General features: G+C 33.4%; 1 protein-coding gene across 6 annotated transcripts in view; it reads right to left on the bottom strand.

Moving 5' to 3' along the window:
* LOC145261151 (uncharacterized) overlaps positions 1-22098 on the bottom strand; it is a 1211790-nt gene that overhangs the window by 692789 nt on the left and 496903 nt on the right. For all 6 annotated transcript variants that reach the window (XM_080119457.1, XM_080119452.1, XM_080119454.1 and 3 more), the window contains one exon: positions 8891-9019. In XM_080119457.1, the coding sequence (XP_079975583.1) occupies positions 8891-9019 (129 nt within the window). The remainder of the gene's footprint in view (positions 1-8890; positions 9020-22098) is intronic.

Here is a 22098-nt window from a genome sequence, read left to right as displayed (position 1 = left end):
AAGTAGATAAAACCATTGACGGCGCTAACGGTTCGCGCGCCGCCCATTATTTACATTCTCTATAAAAACAAATTTTCCTTTTTTATCTTTTTTTTTTAAATTCCAAACCTCCACCTCGATAAAGATAGGTATTTATATATGTCTGTATACTTGTTTTATTTACCTGTCCAGTATGTTAGATACAAAGTTTGGTGTTAAGTTAAAAGAAACAAGTGAAGCATGCATGGTCCCCCCTGAGTGCACAGTGAACGGCGCATAAAAACTAAGTTCAGCATTTGCCCCCTCCCCGATTTAACCCCAAAACACTCCAGGGGACGTCAAATCCTCGTGAAAATGAGCAAATGATGTAGTTTTAGACTTTAACATAAGTAAATTTGAGTTTTTCATCATGCAAAAAAAAAAAAAAGAAATGACTAATTCCATCACCCCCCCTCTATTTAGCCCCAAAAGTCCCCAATGCGTTAACATATTTAAATTTGAGTTCAGCACCATGCAAAACTGCTAAATATACATACACGGAAAAGTTTGGACAAATATGGTAAAATAGTCCCAAAAATGGAGTGATTTTTATTAGCCCTAAAAGAGCCCCTGAGGCACACCCAAGAGTTATCGTGAAGCATAGACAAATAAAATGGTATAGAAATCAGTTAATTACAAGTTTTCGGAAAGTTTTTAAAATATCCAACGCATCACTTTTATTTTTTAATAAGCACAAAAATGTCAATTTTAGCCATTTTAACACGAAAGGCACCCCTAAGGGGTAACCGGAGTTTTCTAGGAAAATCCGTTCAGTTACTTTTTTTTTTACTCATATCATGTTTAATGTTTGTGCAAATTTTAAAAAAATCCCAAGGCGTAGTTATTGAGAAAAGTGCGGACAGACGAACGGACGAATGGACAATGGTGAATCTACAGGTCCATTCTCCTTTTGTCGAGGAGGGGGGGGGGGCTAAAAAGTCAATGTACTAGGATTAATGCACTCTAGTATGGAAAAATATCTGAGCAACTCTTTCTGCAATCCCGTGTAGAGTAGGTAGATTAGGTAAAGCCAGGGAAATTGGACCTCCTGAGCCTGAACAGAATCATAGCATCAGTGAGGAGACAGCTGAATTCATTCAGGCTACGCAAATTATTCAATCGCATAGACACAAATCTAGGTATGGCCGTAATAAAGGTGGAATTTTCGACTTCCAATAGCAAATAATAACAGGAAGAAAAAAAACAGGAAAACGTAATTTTTGCTGTATTCTCAAGAATAGATATTATTAAAAAAAGAATTCATCTTTTTTTAATTTTATTTTACTCTCTGTAAAACCGGTAAATTTTCAAAAAAAAAAAAAAAAAAGCTAAAAACTGGAAAAATGGAAGCGAATGTTATTTCTACATATTTTGACATAAACAATGCAAACACTTCGATTTCTTAAGATTTTCTCAAAAATCAAATAATTGATTAGTTTCGCTATTTTTTTTTTTTCACAAGCTTATTTTTTTAAAAATATGAAATATATATGAACTGAAAAAAAAATAATATACAAAAAAATCTCACATCTTGCCCCCACCCTCATGTGATCTTACCAGAATTATTTTTTTGGTGGGGAGGGAGATTGCCTTCATAGTTTTTTTGACATAATAAAATAGACTGGAATGATAAAATAAATATCTTTAGTTTTGGTTCTAATTCTCGTCGTTTTATACGATTTTTCTCGATAATTCGCAAAAAAAAAAAAAAAAAAAAAAAAAAAAAACTTGGAAAATATATTACAATTATTTAAGCTTTTTTTTTATTAATCGTTAATTACACAAGATAGTTTTGCCTGTTAAATTAAAAAAAAAATCCGAAATAATTTCTTTTTTATAAATGATAATTTTTTAAGAGTTCGTGATAAAAAATGTGGAAGATTGCCTCATAAAATTTATTATGAATAAACAGACAATATTACTTTTAATAATTAAAAAAATAATAATTCATTTTGAATATACAACTGTATTGAATATAAAATAGTTTTTGAATATACAACTATATTGAATATTATATGAATAATTAGAAAAATATTTTCAGAAGTCGAACTCGAATAATTTTTTATAGAATAGATGACACTATAACCTGTTCGGACATCGTAGCGTTAAATGTTTCTTTTGTCATAACAAAAATATAATTTCTAAACCAAGTAACAGAAACATATTTTATAATCTGTTAATTTTAAATAAAAATGTGACTTTTAGTTTATAAGTCCATAAATATTTTTGTTAATTGAAATTAATATTTCAGCAGTATTTTAGTATATTTTTTTCTTATTTATACTAACAGCTTTTCCACCTATGTGCGTGCATCTTTCAGCTACAACCTTATTCAAAAGAAGACTCAGTACTCAAAGTGTATATATTGATGAGTTCAAATAGTGCAAACAGTTAATAAAACATGCTAAAAAACACTTTGAGAAAGAGTTAAAAACATATTTAATCTGAAAAGGAAACACTTGATAAGTGGATAGACCTTAATCCGCGGAGTTTCAAAGAAATACTTTCCTTCTCATCAGAGGGTAGAGGAATTAGCAAAATGCGGGATCGGATTTTGCATGCAAAAGTATTTGATGAAACAACAAGTAAGTCAAAGATCTTACTTGAAAACAAAAAGTGAAGCAGAGGAAATATGGTGAAGAAAAAGGTGATTACACGTGAATGGATAGTCTGGTGAAAGGGAATATATACATGTGTGTGTGTGTGTGTGTGTGTGTGTGTGTGTGTGTGTGTGTGTGTGTGTGTGTGTGTGTATGTGTGTGTGTGTGTGTGCGTGCGTGTGTATGTGTATGTGTATGTGTGTGTATTTAATTTTTGTGAAATTTATACACATTTTTATAAATGCTTGTATAAAACAGAAACATGTTTTTGCATAATAAGCAACGGCTATGATAGTAATCAGACACTTCAATGCAAACGCAGTAAAGATTCTCTGTTTTTATCCTGTGTATATGATTTTACTCTGCCTGTCTGTCTGTCTCTCTCTATCTCCTTCTCTCTCACTCTATCTATCTATCTATCTATCTATCTATCTATCTATCTATCCATTTATCTCTCTCCCTTTCTCATCCTCCCTCTCTTTCTCTTTCTCATATGTGTGTGTGTGTGTGTGTGTGTGTGTGTGTGTGTGTGTGTGTGTGTGTGTGTTATCCGACGTTTTATTGTTAGCGTTATTTGGTGAAAAGAAAACAATAGAGGGCGCAATTATTCTATAGGAGTATAATATTTATATATTTTTATAATTATACGTAAGATCTACACACTTCTGTATATATATATATATATATATATATATATATATATATATATATATATATATATATATATATATATATATATATAACAAAGAGAAAGAGTGGGGGGTTAGAGAGAGAAATGTGTATGTTTTGTGTTTTTCTCATAAATGGAAAAAGGGACGCAATTTCCGCCCACAGTTCAAGGGAGACAATTCAAATTGATCATTAGTGAGAAATTAAAGGGAGATAATTCGTTAAAATAATTGACTATCTGGACGATTAATAAAAAAAATTCTTTCTTTCTTTTTTATCGTGCGAACAGTCTTCGGATACGGGTGGGATTGGGCTAGGTGTTTAACCGTTTTATGCATCTGAATAATGGGGAAGGGATGAAATGATTTTCGAATTAGTGAAGTACTTGATTACGGCGTACGGCATAATTACGTTGGCACACGTGGACGTGTTCTCGTGAAAAGCTAAACAAAATGGAGTTTGGTCAATGCCAAATTGGTGACCATATGGAACGTATATGGGTGAACAACACTTTATCCTTCAAAAACTAACGTCGTCAATATAATCTCTCAAATCGATTTTTACATGACTGTAGGCATAATCTTGTAATATTTTAAATCCTAGTAACAATATACTATGATACCAAGGTGAACGAGCATATACTACCCTAATTTCCAAAGGAAGATGTAATGCCTGGGATGATAATATCGTAATGACAGAAACGATAGCACACTACATACATAGGGAGTACATATTCATAGAATGGTGGAATGGGCATATATTATGCTGTTCCCTGATAAAAGAGGAAATAATACCTGGGAGATCGCCTCATAAAAGGAGAAGGTAATGCCTGTGAGTATGATATCATGGCAACAGAACTGATCCCCCTACCAAAAATATTTAAAAGTTTTTCATGGAAAAGGTGGTATTATGACAACGGAACGGATACTACACTATCCCCTAAAGGAGGATGTAATATTTGGAATTAGGAGGTATTTCCTGGAGGACGGTCGTTTTGGAAACAACCCATACTCTACTTCACTAACCCATTAAAAAATAATCCAATAATAAATTAAATCGTTTCGTCTTCATTCATTTAAAAATGTCTAACCATAACGACCGTTTACGGTTTCTTGGTCTTTTGGCTAAGATTAAACTGTAGTAGCTGTTGTTTAGAAAGGATTGGGTTTACGTGGCTTAATATTAATTTTTATTGTTTCGTGTTTATTCCCCATTCCCTCGCCAATAAAATGTTATTATTTATTTATTTATTTATTTGCGAACTGTTATCCTTATCTTCATAGTTGTTGTTTCAGCGTGAAACAATTAAGATGAGGATAACAGTCCGCAAATAAATAAATAAATAAATAAATAAATAAATTACTCATCTCAAAGGATTCCAATAATAAAATAACATGAAATGTTATTGCTGTAAATAAAACAATAAAACTTTTTTTCAAATTTGGGTTTGCCTTAGGTTTATCTAGTAGGACAACCACTAGACGTGTCAGAAACTTCGTGAAAAATATTGAACAGTTCCACCTCCTGTCTTTCCAAGCTTATAACTACTCGAAAAATGTAATTCAAAGCCTACTATTTTTTCAATTAAAGGAGCAAGGACCAAGGTTTCATTAAAAACAAAAAAAACAAAAACCAACGCGGTTAAAAAAAAAAGTTCTAAACTTCGGATTTGCAGATAAATTTCTAAAAAACACTTCTTTTTTTGTTTTAATTTTGAATATATTATTTATTGATCTTTTATCTTCAATTTGTGATATATAAAACTTTGGTGAGTAAATTAATTATTTACTTTTTAATAGACATTTCAAAATTGGGGCGTGAATTAATTCGACCCCATGTATTTCCAAGCGTATAACTACTCGAAAAATGTAATTCAAGCACTAATTTTTTTCAATTAAAGGAGCAAGGACCAAGGTTTCATTTAAAAATAAAAAAACAACGTGTTTAAAAAAAAAAAAAGGTTTTAAACTTCGAACTTTACAGGTAAATTTCTAAAATACACTACTTTTTTTGTTTTAAATTTGAATATATTATTTATTGATCTTTTATCTTCAATTTGTGATATATAAAACTTTCATGAGTAAATTAATTATTTACTTTTTAATAGACATTTCAAAATGGGGGGGCGTGAATTAAAAAAAAACGTTCGTTTAGAATTTTATATTCGATTTATTGGAAAGGGCATAAAATTTCACATTAACCCTGAAAATATCGTAAAAATAGAATCAATAGAAAAATTTTGATAGATTTTTAAAGTTTAAAAATTGAAAAATACTGAACTCGTAAAATTCAATTAATTTCATTACTGTTTCTTTTTTAAATAAAAAAAATAATATTTCTATTACTTTTTAACTTTAATAGTTTATTTTGGAAGCATAATCCATAAAGAAAATAAACAACCCACTTTTAAAGGAGAAATTACGAGTTTTTTTAATATTTTATTCGCAGTTTTGTGTTAGGGGTGTCAATAATTCCTACAAAAATTCTGATGCACCTAGACAACCACTGAAGTGAATGTGGTATTGTGGTGACTGAGATATTTATGGCTAAGAGTAGAATAGGCGATTTTAAGTATTTGAGATCAAGGAAGACCAACCACATCCATTTCCCCCATTATTTTTGAATGGCCTTGTGCCTTATTTGTTCATTATGTATTTTTTTTATATTTTGTGCAAAAAGTATTTCAACGTGTAGTATATAGTCTTAGCATCCCAGCGATATCAAAAAATTGAAGAGCTATAAAGCGTTACCATTGAAACGAGCAACCTTTTGTGCTATATAGGATTTAGTTTTCTAAATTAGCATTCTCAATACACGTTTTCCAGGAATTCAATGACGCGTCTCTGCTTCTGACGCACGTCCATGACAGGGATTGCTTTCTTAGAGTCACACACCGTCAAAATTTGCGACGTAAAGATTAAACTTTCAGGTCATGAATGCATAAGTTCAGTCGTCATAATAAAGCAATTTGCAATCTGATCCATTTGGGCGGAACAAAAATATAGGAGGTATTACTTTTGGGACACTCCTTCTATATATATTGTCTTGAACAAATCACATTTATCTGTTCATTTCCAAACTTGCTTATTCTAAGCTGTTCATATCTATCTATGCCTGATGCCTAACTATATCTCTCATATGTATCTATATCTATATAACTGCACACACACACACACACACACACACACACACACACACACACACACACACATATATATATATATATATATATATATATATATATATATATATATATATAGTAAGTTATAAAAATATATATGGCAATTAAGCCACACAGAATATTCCGCGTTTTATCCAGGTTAGAATTCGTCAGGTTGATGCCTGGATGAAACGCGGAATATTCTGTGTAGCTTAATTGCCATATATATTTTTATAACGTACTACCTAACTCTACATATGTATTGAGTATTGTTGAAGTAAATGCTTAAAGTTTATGCATAAAATTATACTTTCGCATATTAATTAATGTGATTAAATGAAGTAGTCATATATATATATATATATATATATATATATATATATATATAATGGATACTGTCATCAATTTGGACATATGAGGTCCGCCACAACAAATAAGTTGATAAGTTGTTTGGAAATCCACACAAATGACTGGTTTATAGTGGTGAAGGCTTTGTGTAGGACCATCCACACTTTTTGGTACAACTGCTAAACTCGGTCGGTGCAATGGCTGTTAAGAGACAGAGCAACCAGTAGGCGTCAGGCTTTTACATAAGAGTTTTTTTTTTCTCTTAGATGTAGGTCTTAATGAAAAGTGAGGATGCCTTTCTCCTATATTTATAGTATGTTTTATTGTGATATATCGTTCTATCTATCTACCATTCTGTCTGTCTGTCTGTCTGTCTGTTGCAGCCTATCAACTGTTCGTTGGGGTGGGGAGGGAGAAGGGTGCTTCAAACTATAGACGCAACTTAGGTGAGTGGCACTTGATTATCACCGAACCAAACATTTTGGAGATCTATGTGTGTGTATATAATTATTGCTATAATTATGTTTTATGTTTATTTTTAATTATTTTTACAAACAAAGAAAAAGAGAAAGGGGGATCGTTATTTTGATTCATTGATTATTCAGATGATTAATGTTTTATTTTGTATTTATTGTGTTTGTTTTGCATTTACCAATAATTTAATGTAAAAAGAGAATTATATATATATATATATATATATATATATATAATATATAATATATATGTATATATATATGTATATATATATATGTGTATATATATGTATATATATGTACATATATATATATATATATATATATATATATATATATATATATAATTTTCTGTTTACATTAAATTATTGGTAAATGCAAAACAAACACAATAGATACAAAATAAAACATTAATTATCTGAATAATCAATGAATCAAAATAACTTTTTTAAGCTTTTATAAAATAAATAATAACGCACATTTGTACATTTTTATGAAAATGTACTGCTTTAAAAAACAAAAAGTTGAACCTTTTAGAAAATGTCTAATATTTCTTTAAACGAACTTTTTTGAAATTAAGTAAAATGGTCATTAAATGAAAATGCATGACTTAAATTTTTACAAAATTAAACTTTTGTAATAAATCAAAATAATTAGGTCCTGGAAATGACCTTAAACTATATCCGATGGTGAGGCCCCAGCTTGCAGGCCTTAGGGAGTGTGGAGCCACCCTTTAATTGCCATTGCTCCCAGGTCCACTCTGACCCAGAGTGGTAGCACTTGTTAGGGTCCCAACTATGGGTTAAATAGCATACGACTTAAAAAAAAAAAATATACTATATTAAAAATCGTTCTTCAAAATCACCAGATTCGGCATTAAATAACCTGAAAAGGGTTGATATGCCGTAAAACTAAACAACCAACCAACCAATCAAAATAATTATTAAAAGTTATAAAGTTGGATAACTTTTTGAATTGTATTCCCTTAGAATTCTTCAAAAAGTAAAACAAAATATTGTCCCCTCGAAACAAGCAACCTTTTTTTTCTTTTCCCGTTGCTGAATTGGACATTTTCACCAACTCCTGTTGCCTTTGGGAGCCAAATATGAAATTATTTGAATCTGTAAGGAAATTCCGTTATTTTAAAAACACGTGCAAAAGTGAGATGCAGCATTGTTTAAAATGTTGGTCTCAACCGTTTTACGTTTTGTTCTTTTTGGTAATGAGTTGCCGCCATTTGTAAGTAACCTGTTTCTGTTCTAACCATAATATTTTTGCACGAAAGAATTCATAGACAAACATTACTAAGATACATATTCAAATCTACGTGGTTGAAAACATTCCACGCTAGGACCAAAGACCACCCAAGTATGCGAGAACTGCAAAAGAGTCTGCCGAACCAGCATAAGCTTACGCAGTCGCAACAAATGCTGCAATTTCGCAACTGATTAATATGAGGCGTAGAACTCCATTGTCTCCTGAGACAGCCAAATACTAAAAACAAAGTAAATAAATAAATAATATTAGATAATATATAAGAATAAGATGTTTTAACTTATCGAAGCAACAGATAACCCGAAACGAACAAAGAATGTGAAAAGGATTTGAAACTGCTAACTTACCCGGTATTTAGCAAAATATTGCGTTGAAACTGAGTTTCAGCATGGTCAGTCTGTGTGAGAGACTGGTTGTCCTTTTCGTCATAAATAATCCATGTTTCGACCATCGAGCCTTTACTCCCAAAAGAGACCCTGCCGAAACGAAGAGAAAAGAAGAAAAAAAAACACAATACAATTCAGAAATAATAGTGATCGGTTTATTAGTTCAGGAGTTTATTCTGTACAATGAAACAGACATAGATACACACTCACACATATGCACACATTAAATGTATAATCATTATTTCATGTATCCGCATAAAATAGTATAAAAAGATAATATTTTATGTATCAATGTTTAACACTCGCCCAGTAGTCCAGTGGAAAATAGTATGATAGGTTAGTCTATGAACAAATTGAAACGACCCGTGTAGATTACGTCTGAATGAGAACTTCGAAATCTTAAAAATAAAAATAAATCTCTAAAAGCAATTAAACTGTAGAGATGAAATAGCTAACAACTGTTTGCACAGAATAAATGTTATTTAAGGATGATAAAAATAATAATAATAATAATAATAATAATAATAATAATAATAATAATAATAATAATAATAATAATAATAATAATAACAAGAAAAAGAAGAGGAGCACGAAGAAAATATAAAACTAAACAAATATAACAGTCATTAGACTATTTTTAATTCATCCGTCATAGGTTTTTTTTTTTTTTCCATTCAACTCTTATCTTCAAATATGCACCCTACTAACATTTTTTTACAGTTACAAAAGACATAAAACCGAAAATATATTTTACTAGCTATATGTACCTGGCGTTGCCGGGGATAAAGGTAAATCATTCATTTTTTTTATTTATGCACTTTTAAACTTTTACAGAAAATAAAATTTAGTTGTAATGTGTACAACCTCGATTATATGTTTCAAAGTGTAGTATCTGTTCTTCAGATGCTACACGTCACCTTCTTGGTCTCTGTCAGTTGAGGAGAAAATATTAGCAAATATTATAATGTTTTATACCTAATTTGCTAAATACAATAAACCTAGAACAGCGTAATTAAAAGTTTTTAAAGTTTTTGAAACATAGAGTAAGGGCAATTATATATTTGTTCAAAATATAATTTCCCTTACTCAAGAATTGCATAAGTCAACTGAATTAAAGGAATAAATTATAAGATGGTCAACATCATGAATTTGGGAATATATTTTTTGTCATTTATTCTCTATATTGCTCTGTAATTATATTGAGCTTCTTAAATAAGGATTGGTATATATTATAAGAAAATATATTTCTACAGAAATATATATATATATATATATATATATATTCGTTATTTTTTGGTATGTTTTTTCAATTGTATTTTACTTCTTATATAATATATAAAAGAATAACAGTATAGCTACATTCCAAGATCCAAATATATTTTTTCTTACCAAAACTTCTCTTTCAGCATATTAAAATTTTGGTACATTTTTGCATATTTATTTTGCAAAGACAAATGTTATTATTATGTCAATACCGAATCTTATCGTGCATATACTCATCAATTATAAATAATAAAAAAAACCCAGAAACTTTTGCTGCGAAAGAAAACATAAATGACAGTATAATGTTATAAAAAGGAAAAAGAAAAGAAAATTCATAGAAGACTGAGTATCCCTCCATTAAGTTAGATCCATGTCCAAGGAACATATATCTAAAATTTCAAATGTTTAGACCCAAAATTGTCGTAGGAGTTTGGTAGAGTTCTCAAATATCAAATCGTTGAACTTTGACCCCTTAACAGCCAAATTTCTGGCCCAAATCTCAGTGCCCTGTATATTAAATTTCGAGTCTGTAGACTAAAAATTGACAGAGTTATTACGTAGGGAAATGTACACACACAGACACACAGACACACAGACACGTTTACTTATATATATATATATATATATAGAGAGAGAGAGAGAGAGAGAGATAGATAGATAGATAGATAGATAGATAGATAGATAAAACAAAAATATATACGTATACATAAATATATATGGAAACATTTGTTTACTGTAAAGATTTTACGCAAATATTATGCAAGTATAAATCATGTAGAATATCTGCATGAATATAATTACCCGTAATAGTTAACTAAAGATGATCATCCCATTAGAAAACCGAAAAAACTAATAGGGAATTAATTAAAATGAATGTTTAAAAGAATATGCAAATTAGCTAGATCGTTTGCTAGTGAATGCATTTCCACAACCACGATATAAAAAAAAATTGTATTTTCTTTTTAAATAAATAGAAAAGAAGGAGTTTATTATGAATATCAATACACACAAAAGAAAAACGAATTTATAGGAGTATAGGTATATTGTATAACATAAATATATTTTAATATATAATATATATATATATATTATAATATATTTTATATTGTGTATAATATGTATGATATATTGTGTATAATATATATATATATATATATATATATATATATATATATATATATATATATATATATATATATTAGAATATATTGTGTATAATACATATATATGTACACGTTTTTCAAAATCCTTTTATTGCGGATAACGAATATCATCTGAGACCAACTTCACTTTCTATTGCTAATTCTTTACTTATCTACGTTTGTTTTTATTTCTGGAATGTTTTCTCCTGGGTACCGACTGCCATTAAATACCCTTAACATCTCTCAGGTATTAATCCCTATTCGCTGATAAAAGATACCCACGCCTCACATCACATAACGCCCCCGGGTAGATTTGATGCTTTCTTCATCCCGTCATACACGCGTACCCTTTTTCACATGTCTTGGAGATTAGATTCGTCGGTATTTTATCAAAGGGAAATGTGAGAGCGTTGCTCGTGCTCGTGTTTATTTTCGCAAAGTGTGCACACGTTAACGATCTATTTTTGTCCCCCGTTGCATTCGGTTAATGGCGAGCTTATTATCATTGCCATTGAGTTCGATCCTTTCTAGCTGCTTCAAAGAGAGGCGTTCTTTCGGTATAAGAAACTAACAAGACCCATGGAAATTCCACTGTTGTCTATCTACCAGTTTTTTCTTTTGATGTGTTTAGGTTTACAAACAATCCTTGGCCTTCAGGTAAAGATCAAAGTGTAGTATCTGTTCCGGCAGATACTGCAAGCTATGACTAGCTAGGACTAGCTATGACTAGCAAAGACCAGATGTGGGGGCAACCCCACATGCCTGACCATTAACCTGCTCCCATTTCCCACCTCTCGGGAGCTGGTCCCCCTTTTTCCCTTCCCCCTCCCTTCACTCCTCACATTAAAAATCGGCCTTGTGCCTAATTTGCTCGGTGGGGGAGCAAATAAATACCATCTGTTCCGGCAGATGCTGCACTTAAGATAATTTGTACCAGTCAATGGAGGGGAAACCCTCTATACTGGGACAATTATTATTTTTGGTAACCAGAGTGCCCCCTTTTTGCCTACTTTTAGGGGAGCTGGTTTTTACCTCACATTAAAAACGGCCTTGTGCCTAATTTGCTCAGTGGGGGAGCAAATAAATACCATCTGTTCCGGCAGATACTGCAAGCAAAGACCAGATGTGGGGGCAACCCCACATATAAGACATTGGTCAATGTAGAGGCAACCCTTCATACCAATTGTTACTATCCAGCTCCCCTACTCCCCGGGGAGTTGGTCCCCATTTCCCCTTCACTCCTCACATTAAAAATCGGCCTTGTGCCTAATTTGCTCGGTGGGGGAGCAAATAAATACCATCTGTTCTTCAGATGCTGCAAGCTATGACTAGCTATGATTAGCTATGAGTAGCAAAGACCAGATGTGGGGGCAACCCCACATGCCTGACCTTTAACCAGCTCCCATTTCCCACCTCTCGGGAGCTGGTCCCCTTTTTCCCTTCCCCCTCCCTTCACTCCTCACATTAAAAATCGGCCTTGTGCCTAATTTGCTCGGTGGGGGAGCAAATAAATACCATCTGTTCCGGCAGATACTGCAAGCAAAGACCAGATGTGGGGGCAACCCCACATACCTGACCTTTAACCAGCTCCCATTTCCCACCTCTCGGGAGCTGGTCCCCTTTTTCCCTTCCCCCTCCCTTCACTCCTCACATTAAAAATTGGCCTTGTGCCTAATTTGCTCGGTGGGGGGAGCAAATAAATACCATCTGTTCCGCCAGATGCTGCAAGCAAAGACCAGCAAAGACCATATGTGGGGGTAACCCCACATATCTGAACTTGGTCAATGTAGGGATCACCTTACAGACCACAGTTACTATCCAGCTCCCATTTCCCACCTCTCGGGAGCTGGTCCCCCTTTTCCCTCCCCCTCCCTCTCTCTCCACATTAAAAAACGGCCTTGTGCCTAATTTGCTTAGCGGGGAAGCAAATAAATCAATCCGGCAGATACTGCAAGCAAAGACCATATATTGGGGCGACCCCACATATAAGACCTTGGTCAATGTAGGGGCAACCCTTCATACCAATTGTCACTATCCAGCTCTCCTACTCCCCGGGGAGTTGGTCCCCATTTTCCCTTCACTCCTCACTTTAAAAATCGGCCTTGTGCCTAATTTGCTCGGTGGGGGAGCAAATAAATACCTCAAAGTGTAGTATCTGTTCTTCAGATGCTGCACTTCAATTTCTTGTTCTCTGTCAGTGGAGGAGAAATCATTGACGACTGAGACAATTTTTATTTTTGTTCCTTTTCTTCCACATTTAAAAACGACCCTGGTGTCTAACTCTGTCCGTGGGGAGGCATTGTAAATAGGAACAAATCGCTTTAGCTACCTTCAGCCATATTTGATTCCGTCGGAGGCTGCAAGTCATCTGGGAGAAAGATCGCCATGCTTATTTATTTTGTTATTTATTTTACCTCTCAGAAGTTATTTCAAATTTTTTCATCGGACAATTGAAAAATATTAAAATATAATAATTTTCTCATTGTGAATATGATTGTCAGCTGAATATCCATTTAATAAATTTATAATATAATTGGCAGTTGTCTGCCGGCATGCATGCATGTGGGAATGCGGGCATGTGTATATGTTTGTATGTCTGACTAAAACAAAAGAAAAAAACAAAACAAAAAAAGATACAATAAAGACCGACAAAGTTGATATTTTCTTGAATAGCGTTGCCCCTGATAAATAATATCTAAAACTTAAAAAAAAAAAATGATTCATTCTTCTCATTAACTGGCACAGATTTCTTCAGGTAGGTAGGTTTCTTTTTTTTTAAGTTATGTTTACTTTCAGGAGAGTTTCGAATGGGTAGCTGAGTCCAAATCCTACATATGAAAAAGAGTTTCCGGTAGGTAGCTGATCTGTATAAGTCCTGGAGATAAAAAAGAGTCTTTGGTGGGTAGCCAGGAGTTTTCGGTGTAAGCCTTGGGCTTAAAGATCTTGCAGGTAAAGAGCAAAGATCTTTCTTTTGTTGACATAAAACCTTATATGCAGGAATTCTGAGTGATCCAATATTTTTTATATAACGATTCCGGTTTCTGACTGGTTGATGGAAAACGTAACTCTATTTGATTGGATAGTTCCTATCGTTCATGTCTATTCGAATTTTTTTACTGATACCCTCATCAACACGAAAAAAAATATTGCAACATCTGGTTTTATTAATCAAGGCGTTAATTCTCTTATGCTGGCTCAACCTTCGACGAACCTATTAAAACGTGTGTGTGTGTGTGTGTGTGTGTGTGTGTGTGTGTGTGTGTGTGTGTGTGTGTGTGTGTGTGTGTGTGTGTGTGTTCAAAGAGAGTAAAGGACTAGGCGCAGAAGAAAGAAAAACGAAATGTCGGAAATGAGGAGAGGGGGTGGGGTAAAGAGAAAAAGATAGCGAAGAGATATAAGTTTTAATAGAAATATGTTACCCTTTTGCTCTGGGTAACACCTGGTGGTCCTACTAGTAATAAATAAAAGAAATGTCCCTTGTAAGTCGGCAACTATAACAGAATCCGTTTAATAATACCGTATTCGTCTTGGGAAATATCAATTTCCAAAGGGACAAAACCTTATTTTTGGCCCCTAGCGACACCAAATATATCTCGATGAGTCTTTTGTTTCATATGTGGTGATCAGGGCATATCAGTTTTGAAAATAGGTGTTGAAAATTATAACATACGTTACAAACGAAAGCAGACGCATATATATATATATATATATATATATATATATATATATATATATAGTCATCCACATACATCACTGTTTCGCTGTATCAAAGCTCATCAGTGGGCTAGACAGGCTACCTACACCCCGGATCGAAACCCGACCGCCCGTACGACAGTCAAGACTTTGAACCATTACGCCAATCAGCAGCTGCTGTGCGGGCAGTGAATTAACGATGTTTTGACATCGTCCGAATACCTCAGAGCATAGTTTAATACGCCAATGGTATATCGTGTATCACTTCCCAATATGTTCAACACTATAGTCATCCACATACAGTACTGTTTCGCTGTATCACAGCTCATCAGTGCGGTGCTATATATATATATATAATAAACAAATTAATGTATGCAGCATGGTCATGTTGACACACTGGTTGTCACTAGATCACCAAAGTTAAGCAACCATGAGCCTGGCCAGTACTTTAGTCCACAATATATTGTACTTCATATAACACTGTAGAGACCCTATTATTGCTTTTATAAAAAATTATATTCATGTAATGACTGGAATTAAAGTTTAAAATTAAGAAGGCATGTATCGTGGTTCAATTGTGCCCATAACAGAAACATTTATTTCGAAGGTGCCCCTGTTTTATCAAAGAACTTACTGGTGATTTTATAAAAAAATATTTTATATAATGGCTTGAATTAAAGTTTAAAATGTAAAAGGCATTAATCATTGTCCAATTGAGTTCGATACAGAAACATTCATTTCGAACGCGCATATATCTTATCAAAAAACATATTGTTTATTTCATATGCTGGGCCCGTCTGCTTGTGCGGTGATAAAGCTTCTCAATACACATGCTATGTTAGGCTTTATTAGGTGTGAACGTTGTTCAAAATTGGACCTGCTTTAATCGAATCGAATTGCTTTTTATTATTGATTTTTTTTTTAATCGGAAGCACACAGATACAAAACCAATATAAAAACACTCCCAGACACAAAAAGTACATTTCTATGAAATTTCAAAAAAATACGCCCAGCTGTTTCGGCGTCTATGGGGAACGAACTGGCACAAACGCACCTTCCACACATAGTGTCTTTTATATGTAACTAGCATGGGTACCTGGCGTTACCGGGGTGGAGATGAAATTCGGTTTGGACAGGGCTGCTTTACTAAGGATATTGAGCAACCCCCTGAAAAGAACTTAATAAGTTTCAGCAGCCCGTACGCTAGACCCCCTTCCCTAAAACAACTTTTCTTTCAATCAAAATATCAGCGAGTGCCCGTGCGATCACACACACAAAAATAAAATTAGCCGCAGTAGGCAAGCTCGAACACAAACGCGAAAGAAGAAAAGAAAGGAAAAAAGCTAATACGCTAGCTGTCACGGCCACGACGACTTATGATATCATGACCTTTCAAAATGATTTTTTTTAAACATACATCCAGTTTTCCACGCGTTCGTGACTTTAAAAAATCTCGACGCAAAAACAAAAAACATGACCCATTCTTGGAAGAAATGGTTCAGTTGACCACCACCAGAATTAATAATTTTTTCCAATTTTCAAATATTATGCGTTCGAGGGATTGGTATTTCAGACGATTTCAACCCGGTCCGATGTGGCTTAAGAAAGTTTTAACGAGACATACAAACATACATTCACACACAAACAAGTGAGATTTATATTATAACAAATAAATTATATTTAACAGACAAGTGAGATTTATATTATAAAAGAAGATTAATGCATTCGTTTTCCATATATTTTTACACATTATATATATATATATATATATATATATATATATATATATATATATATATATATATATATATATATATATTAACGCTTGAGTGTATATGTATTTTTTTTCTTCCTTTGAAGATTGTAATGCCGGGTATGGGGCAGCCAAACCAGCTGCCAACATTGCCCCGCTTTTTTATTGAAACCAACCGAGAGCTCTTTTTAGTATCCCCGCTGTTCCCTTAAGTGCAATTGTCTGAATCTCTTTTGCACTTGGTTCACCAGGAATATTAGTTAGGTAGGACTTCAGATGAGTATATAATTGTATATCTTGCATGATAATTTTTAATTTATAATGCACCCTCTGCTTTCTATTTACTATCTATTTTGGTAAATAATACTAAGACTTTGTTTATCTATCCATATGCAATTCTAAATATATGTTTTTGTATATTATTTATCCCGGCATTTGTTTCCAGTCGTCCTGTACTTTGTTTGCCACTGGTATTTAACAATGTCGTCTCAGAAGAGGTGTGGTTGGAGATTGCGCACCTCCTACCACAAAGATTTCACGCGCAGGCAACCCTTCATGGGTATCCTTAGTCTGTCCAAGACTGAAGGAGCCTGTTTATATATATATATATATATATATATATATATATATATATATATATATATGTGTATGTGTGTGTGTGTGTGTGTCTCTGTGTGTTTTGTTTGTCTTTGTTTTTCTTGAATTTTCATTTTATTATTTTTTATTTTCATTTTTCTTCTCATTTTTCTTCTCATTATTATTATTATTATTATTATTATCATTATTATTATTATTATTATTATTATTATTATTATTATTATTATTATTATTATTATTATTATTTCAAAAGTTCAAACCTTATACGTTTAGTATGTATTTGTTATTGTTATGATTTCCTTTGTATATTTGACTTTTTTTTTTAAATATATGCAATGGTTTATGGAAGATACGAATTGTGGTATTCTTTTTCCTCCCTTCATTTTTTTTTTTTTAATTACTCTGCATTTGGTGTTGTGTGATATTGATTTTTTGTTTATTTTTTTCATTTTTTTGTTCGAACTTAAACTCCGCTGGTTTGAAACCTGTGCTCATAAAGAGACAATTCGTTATCAATAGAGACCTTTCGTTTCAGAAGTGATCGTACACTAAAATCACCTAAACTGTTGTTGGTGTTAAATTTTTGGGACTAAATCAAAAGGAGAAAAAATATACATAGAAGGAAATTGGGATTTCTTAAGTTAATGTTAATAAAATATATGATTTATTGAATAAATCCTGGTGATTCTATTAAAATATGATAATTCTCTATTTTTTTTTTTAAACATTTCTGATGATTACAAAAGTTAATACTCGTGGAGTTACCATATTATGTATTGTAGGTTGAAGCAGGTGTCTTTATTACTGCCATTTCAATAAGAAAATATTACAATAATGGCGATTTTCCAATTTGCCATATCTATATGAGGTCCCCAGAATCATATATAGGGAAAAAGAGTTATATACGACACTGTGTTTCTCAAAGTAATTCCCACACGGGACGTGGGTCGGAGGTATAGAGTTTATCTTACACCACGGTAAAATCCAATGTTTATAAAGCCGACTTTCGTCTCTACGTCTCACTGCTGACTTATGTGGAGGATCTGTTCACGTTCATAACCCCCGTACATGTCTTTCATCTCCGCGCTGATTTAGACTAACAAAAAAGCTGTTTGTCAAGACATGGAAGAAACCCCGACTTCACAGGCAACTGCGACAGTCAGTGCAAAATCTGATGAGGCTGTTGATCCGGACAATCGCAATGCATTCATGGATTTTTTTAACACCAACATCAGCGCAGACTTAAAAGTAATGTAAGTGCAGTAAAACTTTGTTTGTCTTTAACTTAATTAAACTTTGTTATGTTTAGGCAATAATGAAAAATTTCGTTGTAATGAATCTCACAATTATCATCAATACATCACAACTATCATAATCGTTGAAATGAACACGACTAGATATGATAGCTTAGGTGTTGCATATTATTTTCAAAAAATAAATCACAAACAAATATCTTTATTAGTTTCTGAAATACAGGGGTTACAGAGCTGTGAAACTTTGAACCCGTTTTCTTAATTTTATTAACAGTGAACGTTTAGTACCGCGTGAGTCTGGATGCCTCGTGTGAATGATCGATTAGAGACGAACGAAATGTATTTTGGTTTGCGTAGTAAGAGTTATTCAATAGTGCACACATGTTGTGAAGGTTAGGGTTAATGTTGAGGTTAGGGTTAATGTTGGGGTTAGGGTTAATGTTGGGGTTAGGGTTAATGGTGAGGTTAGGGTTAATGTTGGGGTTAGGGTTAATGTTGGGGTTAGGGTTAATGTTGGAGTTAGGGTTAATGTTGGGGTTAGGATTAATGTTGGAGTTAGGGTTAATGTTGGAGTTAGGGTTAATGTTGAGGTTAGGGTTAATGTTGGGGTTAGGGTTAATGTTGGGGTTAGGGTTAATGTTGAGGTTAGGGTTAATGTTGAGGTTAGGGTTAATGTTGGGGTTAGGGTTAATGTTGGGGTTAGGGTTAATGTTGGGGTTAGGGTTAATGTTGAGGTTAGGGTTAATGTTGGGGTTAGAGTTAATTTTGGGGTTAGGGTTAGCATATCCTGGCTCCATATCTGATAATTGTTCCCACAAGCTTTACACTTGGAGTAGTGTTGTCGCAGTAGGAGATTTTCGAACTCTTTTACAATCATGACGCACATTTTGGTTGGTTCAACATTCTGCCAATGGGGATCTCCAATTATAAGCGATAACGCATAGCACTTCGTAAAAGGACAGTATTTATCCTACTTCGGAATTTATGCTGGTGCCATAAAAATTAAGACGCTGCACTAATGATCTCAACTTGAAACATTTGCGCGTCTAGCCACAACAAAATACTGTGACATGATGATGAGTCTGTCTATAGAGGACTATATATAAATAATAATAATAATAATAATAATAATAATAATAATGATAATAATAATAATGTCCGTCAGAATGACGAAAATCGTCTGATCATTCGTGGATAACTATTTTAGCTATAATAATTAAATCTATATACTGTTGGGACGGTAATTGCATCGGAAAAAAATTTGAAATCTTCCATTATATAATTATTTACTAAAAAATTATTAAATACCCAGAGAGAAAACTGTTTCATTCTTTCAAGAATCATCAGTGCAGGATGTTAGGATTAACACCGGGCGAGAGATTCAACCCCGGCAACAATCTCTGACTCCATTAGCAAGGACCAAATCCATTTGGCCACCGTTAACCGCGAGAAATATTGTTGAAATTTAAACATTTATTTAAAAAGGTTTTTAACGGCTGTCAGAGTGATCTAATTATTATATGATAATCTGTGCATGCGAGCTAAATTGATCGTATATATATATATATATATATATATATATATATATATATATATATATATATATATATATATATATATATATATATATATATATATATATATTTTTTTTTTATTTGTTTTATTTGCTATATTGACCGTATATATAGCGCAAGCGTTAGACGTTCCGACTGTCGTTTGGGCGATCGTGTTTCGATCCTGGCTTGAGGTAGTTGCTTGTCTAACCGCACTGATTAGTTGTGAAAAAGTGAAAAAGTACTGAATGTGGATGGCTATAATGCTCCCTATCTTCGGTTGAGCATATTGGGAAGTGATATACAATTTACCATTAGCGTAGGAAGCTATGCTCTTTGTGTAAACAAACTGAGCTTAGGTATTTGGACAATGTCAAAACATTGTTAATTCACTGCCTGCATAGTAGCAGTCGTATAGCGCAACGGTGAGAAGCTCCGACTGTCGTTTGGGCGATCGGGTTTCGATTCTGGCTCGAGGTAGTTTCTTGTGAAACAGCAAAACAGTACTGTATGCGGATGACTATATATTTTTTTTTTTCTCCGAAATCTCTTCCATATCAGATGGCAAGACAAAGTCCCTGATACAGAGGTCCTGAAAAGTGCTAATCTTCTCAGTATAACTACTGCCATTCGAAAGACCCAACGGAGATGGGCAGGTCACTTCTCCCGCATGCCAGATGAAAGAATCCCAAAACAACTCCTGTATGGCGAGCTGTGCCAAGGCAAACGTTCAGTCGAAGCACCAAGAAAATGCTTTAAGGACAACCTCAAAGTCTTTCTCAAAGACTTCAACATCAGTACCGAGTCCTGGGAATCGCTTGCATCAGACAGACCTCACTGGCGTCACCTCATCAACAAAGGAGCTGAAATAGCTGAAGAGAGAAGAACCCTCAAAGCAGAACAGAAGCGTGCAACCCGCAAAGCCAGAGCAACAAGCTCTGTCCCCACAACACCTGTTCACCACTGTCCAACTTTTAGGAGAGCCTTCCATGCCCAGATCGGCCTTACAAGTCATCCCCGGAAGCACAAAAACACTACTTTTACTCACTGATGTCATGGTCATCTTCGAAAGACGAACATATATATATATATATATATATATATATATAGTCATCGACATACAGTCCTCTTTCGTTGGTAGTATCACAACTCATCAGTGCCGCTAGACTAGCACCTCTCCCAAGCCGAGGATCGAACCTAGAACCGTCGTGTTGACAGTCGGCAGTTCTACCCCTCGACCACAGAAGTGATGCCCGCAACTAATCTTGTCCGAATGTCTATTTAAATAAACATCCGCCCGCTACTTGTAAAGTGCTCAAACGCTTGCTTGTAAACAAACCGCGAGCTTCGCATTTTTCAGCCAAATTAAGTAGCGAGTATATATATATATATATATATATATATATATATATATATATATATATATATATATATATATATATATATATCGGAGAAACTAGTGCCAACAGAACAATTAACTGATTAATTCGAAATGAGCGAATGTTACTTAAACTATTAAATAGTACCGTAGTAACGTTGTCAATAATAACTAATATATATATATATATATATATATATATATATATATACTGCCTGATAAAATAGGTGTGGAAATAACAAAGAATCTGATTAGCTAACTAGCAAACGCATCATCATGTGAATATAAACAAAAACACGCAGTGATATTAATTCAGTGCAATAGCCTAGCGAATCCTCACGAAGATGAAATGCGAAAAATTCTGTGTACATAGTATTATTATATATATTTTCATAACTTTCTATATATATACATGTGTTTGTGTGTGTGTGTGTGTGTGTGTGTGTGTGTGTCTAAAATAAGATGTATTCACTCAATGTATAGGTTTAGTAAAAAAAACATCTTAAACTTAAGCGTGACAGACCACGCGACTAATGA

This window comes from Euprymna scolopes, chromosome 37 (assembly GCF_053919585.1).
Source record: "Euprymna scolopes isolate OS-2025 chromosome 37, ASM5391958v1, whole genome shotgun sequence".
Lineage (NCBI taxonomy): Eukaryota > Metazoa > Mollusca > Cephalopoda > Sepiida > Sepiolidae > Euprymna > Euprymna scolopes.
The sequence above is the reverse complement of the archived record's forward strand: the minus strand, read 5'-3'. Positions and strand labels throughout refer to the sequence as shown.